Consider the following 9,166-nt stretch of genomic DNA (forward strand, 5'->3'; position numbering starts at 1 on the left):
AGCGGAGTATTTTTTGTACACAGTGCCGCGAACTGTCAATCACTCCTGTGCGCGTGCATCACTGTCCTCCTCAGCAGCAACTTGCGCTCTCTCTCTTCATCAAGCTTTAAAACAAAAAGGGGACAAAAATATCATATTGTCTTTGTGCATAGGCTATAGATTAATTAGATAAATGAATATCTAAATTTGTGCCTTGCCGTCTACGGTATTTTTTTAGAACTTAGAAAAAAGATGCTGCAGCCAATGAACAGCCAGCGGGGGCTGCAGGACGACTCAACCTCCGCAGACAGTTTTTAATGTTTATCAGACAATAAATACTCAAGATTTTGCTTTAGTATAACTCACAACGAGTTTCACACACCTTCTCCGGCCACGTTGAGTTGTTGACACTTAACAGTGGGGAAAGCGACACATGCGCTATTCACTTGTATAACTTAAGGGTGAATGGGTAATGTAGTTACTGCTCTGGGTGGGATGAATTAGGAAGCTTGCATTGTGAAGGGCGCTCTGAAAATCGGCAGTGCAGGTAAAATCTATTAAAACAGATGTCCAAATGAGCGTACCGGTACGCTACAAGCACGTTCTGGGCGCACGGAGAGGTGGCGGTACGCTCAAGAGCTATATTTGGAAGTGGCGGTACTGAGTACTGGTGCTTACTGGCCCACTTAAAGCACTGGCAATGACTATACTTTGGAATTTTTTTGCAGTCCACTTAGAATTCAACATGGAAATCATTTTTGTTTTTTATTGACATTGATTGTTTTGAAATTCAAATGGTACTTACATGCCTGTGTTTTTATTTCTGTAATAAATATGGCTTTCAAGCCAACAGTTAATTTGGAGGATATTGATGGTTTATTGCAGGTATGTTGTTTACATGAGAAAATCTGTGTTACAAGTTAAACAAAAACTCCTCAATGTCATCTAGCAGACACTTTTATCCAAAGCGACTTGGGTATGAGGACAGTGGAGGCAATCAAAAACAACAAAAAGAGCAATGATACATAAGTGCTATAACAAGTCTCAGTTATCTTGAACACTGTACAAGTAGCAAGGGATTTTAAATAAATATAATAAATAAAAAGAAAACAGAATAGAAAAAGAATAGAGCAAGCTAGTGTTAGAGGTCTCTAGAGGTGTGAAGTGTATTATTTTTGGCTCATTAAAAATTCATCTTGCTGCCGTGTTCTGGATTAATTGTAAAGGTTTGACAGAACTGGCTGGAAGACCTGTCAAGAGGGCATTGCAATAGTCTGTCCAGCCTGGACAGAACAAGAGCTTGAACAAGGAGTTGTGCTGCATGTTCCGAAAGAAAGGGCCTGATCTTCTTGATGTTGAATAAAATATAGAGTGAATCCATTTGAAGTAGTAGTTACGTGACACCGTACTAACAAAAAGTACCAATAACTATATTGAAGCTAGTTTAGCAGGCAGTATATTTTTAAGTATATAACTATCCAATATTATAATTTATACATTTTGATACAATGAAAATCTCATTTCGGGGGAGAGCATTGAACATGAACAAATTAATGTTCTGAATATAACTATATCAACAAAAATACACCCTTATTAAATTTGTCAGTATTTTTAAGTTTGTAAGTACATTAAATGACTTAAAAATTAAAGTACACACACACACACACACACACACACACACACACATATATATATATATATATATATATATATATATATATATATATAAACCTGAACGGCAGCTTTTAACCAATTTTAACACCTGAATTATCTACTATACATGTAGGTAGTTTAGTGTAGAAGTCTGGGTTGGGGGCAGGCCCAAAACAGTGAGATCCTGCCAGTTCTATTTGAAGTGTGTAATTTAAGATAAAAATCATCTAATTAAAGAATTACCTATATACATTAGTGTGTCGACCTTCCCAAGCTTTGACCTCAGTGACCTTTTTGTTCCGCCCCTAGGTCATGCCCCCCTCTAGCCACTGGTCCCTGGGGCATATTTTCACCCCGCACCGGCCGCCTCTTCATCCTTCTCCTCTTCCTCCTATCTCACGACTCCTCCATCCACACAAAGTTCAATTTCAGGTCTTCTTACATTTCCCTTACCTCGATTTCTTTTCACCCTTTTTTACCTTTTTATTTTTAGGGCTGTTGGTTACTTAAAATGGTGAATACAGTATGTATTTATTATTTATTGTATTTTATTATTTACATTCATGTTAAATCGACAGCCCTAATGTGTTTTTTTTTTTGGTCTTTTTATTTTGCCCTTAATGTTGAACTCTCCCTTTCAAACATGAAATTTTCCTTTATTTATTAGACGACTCTTTCCAGCCAAACACATAATATTTCGGTGCTTCCATGTTTTCACTGTTATACACTAGATGGGCGCTATTATTAAGCTCCTGAATGAGTACAGAATCTCCTGATCAAAATCACAGACGAGGAAGACACAGAATAGAGCTATCACATATGTAAGCAGAGGGATTTGAAAATGAATGCTATCATAGTCAGTAATCCAATAATTTGTCAGCTTTTTGCTCAATGTTGCTTTTTTAAAATTATTATTACCTGCATTCAAGTGTTGATTAAAAAAATGATTGAAGCTATAATTAAATTGGTTTTTGGTAAATTTTTATGCATTGCATGTTCATATATTCCAATAACAAAATATTCTGGGGGTCCATGAAATTGTAGTGAAAAAGATTTAAAAAAATGCTGCCGGTGCCAGGAAACTTTTTCAGAATTGCTGAAAATAATTGTAACTCATTCCTTAGTTTGGGGAAGGACAGACATCCTCCACATTAAATTATATATATTTTTTTTAATTATTTTCTGTGGTAATCGATGTTTTGGGCTTTTCTCTAAACCAGACTATTCCTTTAACTGATTTCTTTCTATTATTTAACATTCTTTGTTCTGTTCGTTCATCTCTCTTTCTTTCCTGTCGTCCTTCGATGGTCCTTCCATCCTGAACATCAGCTGACTAAACACAGATAGAAATATTTTAAGAATTGTTATCCAAGACACCAACTCACCATTCCCTGAGCAGTTATCAAACCATTAAGCTCCTTTTCAGGTCGATGCCTCATATTAGAGGTTTATTGCGTAAGATTAGCGTCTGTTTCCTTTTTTAAAGCGTTTGGATGTGGAGAAGAATGAAGTTGGTGTGGGAGTGCGTGTTTGAGAGCAGTCAGAGGTAGCCAAGCAGTGTGAGGATTATGTTATTTGATATTCATACAGCTGCATATGGAAAAAGCTGATAAAGAACTCATGACAAGCCAAGAACAGACGTTAAGGACTCTGCGTCTGTGCACGCGTGCGCTCCTTCTGAGCCATGTATAGCTCAGCTTTATGTGGAGCAAGGCTGAGCTGCCGTGGCAACAAGGAACAGTGTTTTGATTGGTTGATAAAGATGTACTAGTTGTAGGGTAGTTTTGACCACAGCAGATCTGCAAGATGGATATTATGTCACTGATACTTATATCATATTCCATATATGAATCACATATTATGATGTCATACACCAGGGCTTCTATTTTCACAAGTAATTAATATTATTATTATTAATAATAAAAAACACTAAACCATAATGTGTAGGGTTAGGGTTAGTTGATAGATTACAAGATCATAAATTAGTTGAATTATTATAATTGAACATTAATAGTGAATGAAGAGAAGTGACAGAATGTGATGTCATACTTTATTATTCTTGGTATATTTTAGTTTATTTTAATTATCATTATTACTTTTAAAGCTTTTATCAATGTAGATTTATGATCATTTCTACGTTTTTGTATTGTAACTAACTTTTAATTAGTTGTAGCATATGTATTTTTAATGGACATGAATTAACAATTAAAATAAACATCAAACGTCAACCTAAAAATTGTTGACTGTTGTTTAACTGACACGAACTAGAAAATTATCAAATGCTACCATGATATTAGTTTAAACTTGTGGTAATCGAATTTTACCCATGATCAATTCTTAGCCAGGGAGTTAAATTGCGACACATCCTGCTGTCAAACTTTGTTGAAGTCACCTAAAGTTTAGTACAAAAAAAAAAAAAGACACATTCTGTGCATACGCATAAGATTGAAAGCGAGCGGAACCCAAGATCTAGCATGGCTGCTTAAAGCCCCTAAATTATTAGCGTATCCCGACTCATGTCTTCCTTTTTCCTTTGTACACCTCAGATGGAGCAGCCCTCAATGGATCAAAAGGGCCACGCCAACGTCCCCTGGATAGTCGAGCCAGGACAGGAAGCCAAAAGAGGAGCAAACACCAAGTATGAGACCACTATTTTCTAATATACACCCAAAATACTGTCCACTCCTGTGTGTGTGCCTTACAGAGAGCGCCCTCTAGAGGCCCTCCATGGAGCCACGGGCCCAGTGACCTGTGACAAGCCCGCGTCTCTCCGCCCGGCCAAGCCCGCCCGTTTACTGTGGCTTCTGCATGACGACACTGCCGCTGTCTTTTCTCTCTTTCGATTTTTTGCCCCTCTCTTTCTCTCTCTTTCTCTATCGATCTATCTCTTGATCTTACTCGCCCCCCACCCCCACCTCTCTGGCCGCAGCACGATACGGGAAGGTCCCGCCACACTGCCGATCCTCCTCCAAAGCACACAAAAAAAGTGTTGCAAGCGGTTGTTTTTCATTCAGTTTTTCCCCCTTACCTCTTTTGATTTCTCCTTCCCTCCGTTCCTCGCCATTCTTTCCTCGGTTTCTTCGGGAAGCGCCTCTTCAGCCTTTCCCCACCGCCCCCCTCGACTGCTTGAATGACAACTTAAAACTGTAATGCTGCTACAAGCCTTATAAACACACATGTTGTTTTGAGAGTCGAGATTTGCTTTCTATCTTTCTTTCTGACTAGACAGCGTAGGGTTAGCAAGGCGGGAGGGAAACGGAGAGATTTTTGCGAGGTGGGGCATCCGAAACGGCTGGCATAGAAGTGGAGATTGGACTTCACACAAAGGACATTTTGCTTGTGTTGCTTCTTTCGTCTCGTAGCAAAGTTTTCATTTTTAGTACCAGCGCTTGTCAGAGAGAGAAAAAAGTCTGCTGTAATTTAAATTCCCTTACTTAGGGGAGATTTTTTTGTTTTTTCTTAAACCGCTCACAATTTACTAGCTTGTTTTAGTCGGTCAAAGCTTAAAACTAAATGGTGGATGCATAAGTTTGTCAGATAGCATTTAACGAAGGCTTGCTTTACGACAAGACACTCGTCAAAAATTGTCTCTGAAATTGCGGTTCATAACTTTCCAAGATTTTTTTCCGTCGTATTTTCTTTCTCTCCCTTCTTTTGGTTTGGCCTATGAATGAAAACCCGAGCCAGTCCTGAGACATGCAGTGTAGTTGATGGAAAGCATGCAGTCCGTGTGAACTGGAGAAGGGGGGGCTTTTTTTATGGACACTTTGGATAAGTGATGTGATTTCATTCACAGGGCAATGGCGGACGCCCATGTCTATTACAGTGGAATTCAGAGAATGTAGCCTGCCCCTAACATGGACCCTCACTCTCACACGCATTGCAAAAACGGACCGCAAATACGGAACCTAAAAGCGTCACCGGAGCCTCTCATATCGCACTTGTAAGGATTCGCACAAGGACTTTTTCGCCTGGGACTTGGCTTTCGCGTACAAGGACCGTCGACATGGACCCGTGGCCTTTTAACGAAACACTCGCATGCGCTTGCACACACACACTGCATAAAAACAATAGGAGGAGACTTTGGAATCGGAATGTACACTTTTCAAGAGGAAGCGATCCGAATCACGTTCTGAAGGATTTTGTCGTGTGAGAAACGGACTTGGGAAAGATTCGGACGACTACACTGACTTTTCACCGAATATCTAGTCCAAAATACCATGGCATGTCTGGGCTGGGATGAAAATGGACATTTACATGAATTGCTGTATTTTTTTCCTTTTCTGTTTTCTATGTTTCTTTCTTCTTCTTTTCCTTATTTTCGTTTTTTTGTGGTTATTGATCTAAAAATATCAATATGCACAATGTGAATGGACTCACTGCAGTAGACAACAATGAAATGGACACGTCTCGTGCCAAAATCACTACGGAGCGGTTGTTGACGTAATTGGTGACGCCATGCAGATTAATATTCATATATTGGCAAGAAATTTTACTGTTTAATAGAGAACTATATTACCATTACTGTAAAATTTACAATTATTATAATTATTCTTCTTATTGTGCAATTCTCGTCTGATGTCGTCTTAATGTTACATTATTTTTTTATGACACGTTGAGCTCGAATACGTAGCCATCCGAGAAAACTAAACAAATATTATTCTAGTACTACGGAGGATGTTCGAACGTGTGGATGGCTCCACTTGTGTTTCAAATGAAAATATAAAAACAGATGTCTTATTTTCACTCATTGTCACTGTAGAATTTTGCCACAGTTATGTAAATAAATATTTTGTTGACTCATTGTTCATATATGTAATAAAAAAAACAAAGAAAAAACTTGTATTAAGAATGAGAAAAACAAAATAAATAAATTGCATTGGTAAACAAGGTACCAAATTTGGCAGGTCAAAGTGCAACACATTAAAACAAAACAACAGTATGTGCAACGGGTGGATTTGTTACATCATTGCTGACTAACATATGTGTAGATAGGCTTGGGCTTCCAGCATACAGATTTTGTAAGTTTGGTCTTTATTTATATTCTTGCAAAGCACACCGAATAAATCCAGATTGTAGATCCATTGTTCCTTCTGTGAGCCGTGTTCTTTTCTTTTCTCTCTGTATTTATTATGTGGGTTTTATGTGTGGTGTGTTTAACATAGTCTGGAAATTGGCAGACTCGTGTCTTAATAGAAGATTCAAGACCGAGCCTACAGTGGGTTTTGGTTATAAAATTGGTTGGTATGCATATCTGTCTATCTATCTATTGTTTGGTGTTCTTTTTATTTGATGTTCTGTCACTCCGTGTCCATATCTAAAGATTGTTTGTGTTATCTGTGTATGTACTTATTAGTGGCCTCTGGGGAGCTGCACCAAATTACGATTCTGTAAAGCCAGAGATCATTTAAAAGATGGTTATGATAAGGACGTGAGTGTGCGTTTCAGGATAACTTCCCCCTCAGGCGGGGGTGACATACGGTTCACTTCTCAAGCACTCTGTTTCCATGGAGCTTGTTTCTTTCTCCTCGTAGCTTGCTTAACACAGCTCGGTTATGTTCCAGGTACAGATGGAAACTACACAGCTAGTGTAAGACAAATGACTACTAGCACCTAACGAACCAATGCTCACGCTCACTGAAGGACATTTATACGACGAGCTAAATCATAGAGACCAAAAAGCTGCTGGCCGCGCTGATGGATTAGTTATTTTACAGTTTTTATAAACCTTAAAAAAAAAGAGAGAAGTTCGTAAAGCTTTTCTGTTATGTGTGCATCCAGTAGGCATTTCTAGCCTCGATTTGACCTGCAGCGCATTTTATTCCCCAATCTATAAAGCGTTTACAGCATCTTTCTTTCAGAAAATATATATAATCATATATAATATATTAATCAGACAGCATTTCAAGGGCCGTTTACATCAGAAAGATACGTTTGTGAGGTGAGACTATCCGACTGCCGTAACCTTTTATCAAATATCTGGCACTTTCCATTTCATGATGTTCTCACAAGAAAGCCAGAATGAGAGATAATGAGATAACTGTAGTCTTACGTCCCAGATGGCGCGTATCCCGAAGCCTCTGACTAAATTAAGTGTCAGGGGATAACCATTTATGTAATTATCTTACAGATCAATTAATTAACACTTACAGGATGTGCCAAAAAGATTTCTGCCGCGATAACTAAATAAAGGAGGCTTTACTTGATAGTTCAACCAGTTCAGTCATGTTGATATAAAAAGAACAAAAAGAGATGCGGGAGAGCTGAGGATAAGCGAGAACTGGGCCAGAGCTTTTGGAACACACAAAATCAAACTGTGGGGAACAAAAACAGCCCTCACCTTGCATTTAACATCTCTGACAAAAAGAACAAAGCTTGCTTACCCAACAATATCAGCAAATATTGACGTTTAGGATCATTGCAGATTAAAGTTACATCGGAAGCTATTATATGCGGTGGCGGGAAGCGTCTCGCTCGGTGTGACAGCTACAGCCTGATCTATCATGTAGCCTATTTCTTCAACTATTAAACCAGTTATTTCTTCAACGTTAAACCAGATTGCCTAATGAAAGAGAAAATGTTGGGGTTCCGTCTGGAGTTTGCAGTGGGTTTTCAGGATGCTGGTTTTCTGTTTCTGAATGAAATCAGATCTGTATATATATGTGTGTGTGTGTGTGTGTGTTTGTTTTACAACATTAAATAGTGAAACTTTTTGTAAAAACTTTAGGGCGCACATTAGTTTGGGGACTAATTGGTACTATTAACTATGACCTTTGCCACAATAAAGGTTAAATTTGCGGTTTATTAATAGTGTTTGAGTTCATGTATAGCCATGTAGAATAAGGAAAGGAATATGGGATATGTGCTTTCTAAGTGCTAATAATTGGCCAGGATGCTAGTAATATGCATGCTAATAAGCAAGTGAGAATCGGTTGCTAAACTAAAGTGTTACCAAGGTTTCTAACTAAAGTTGCTATAAAGATTTTAGGTTGTCCTTATTTTGTAACATGTTAGCGGCTTGAAAACTCCCATATGTTATTTATTTGCTTTATGCTAAGAATTAAATTTTACATTCACAGAATGACCAAGGATGCATATTAAGACTAAATTTGATTTGTTTGATTTTCTGTCGACTTCATCATACAGCTACTGCACAAAGAAGGTAGGTCAACGTGTAAAAATACACTAAATCATTAGAAATCGTGCTAATGTGAGGTAAGTAATGAGCTACTCATAAAACAGTAATACTATGTCAGTTTTGTCATTTGAAGGTATTTCCATATATTTCCTGACTGTGCTTGAAAAGAATGTTGAGGTTTAGAATTAAGATTTAATTAATATTGAGATATGAGTGCAGTATGTTGGTATGAATTTGTCTTGAAAGATTTAAACATTTTGCTTAAAGGGTTAGGTCACCCAAAAACCTGAACCCCTGATGTCACATGGATTATTTTACAGATGCCCTTGCTACGTTTGTGGACATGGGAACATTGCAGTTGTGTCACTGTCTATGGAGGGTCTAAGAGCTTGTTAA

The 9,166-nt window shown here is 38.0% G+C and overlaps 1 protein-coding gene across 5 annotated transcripts in view; it reads left to right on the forward strand.

Annotated features, from left to right (window-relative positions):
* Positions 1-6,722, forward strand: part of LOC113062556 (ankyrin repeat and sterile alpha motif domain-containing protein 1B) — a 124,002-nt gene extending 117,280 nt beyond the window's left edge. For 4 of the 5 annotated variants that reach the window (XM_026232481.1, XM_026232488.1, XM_026232497.1 and 1 more), the window contains 2 exons: positions 4,179-4,270; positions 5,429-6,722. In XM_026232481.1, coding sequence (XP_026088266.1) covers positions 4,179-4,270; positions 5,429-5,477 — 141 coding nt within the window. In that variant the 3' untranslated portion in view covers positions 5,478-6,722. Of the gene's footprint in view, positions 1-4,178 lie in introns of all 5 variants that reach the window. The other variant, XM_026232504.1, reaches the window with a different exon arrangement.
* Positions 6,723-9,166: the final 2,444 nt, after the last annotated feature.

This window comes from Carassius auratus, chromosome 4 (genome assembly GCF_003368295.1).
Source record: "Carassius auratus strain Wakin chromosome 4, ASM336829v1, whole genome shotgun sequence".
In the NCBI taxonomy this organism is placed as follows: domain Eukaryota; kingdom Metazoa; phylum Chordata; class Actinopteri; order Cypriniformes; family Cyprinidae; genus Carassius; species Carassius auratus.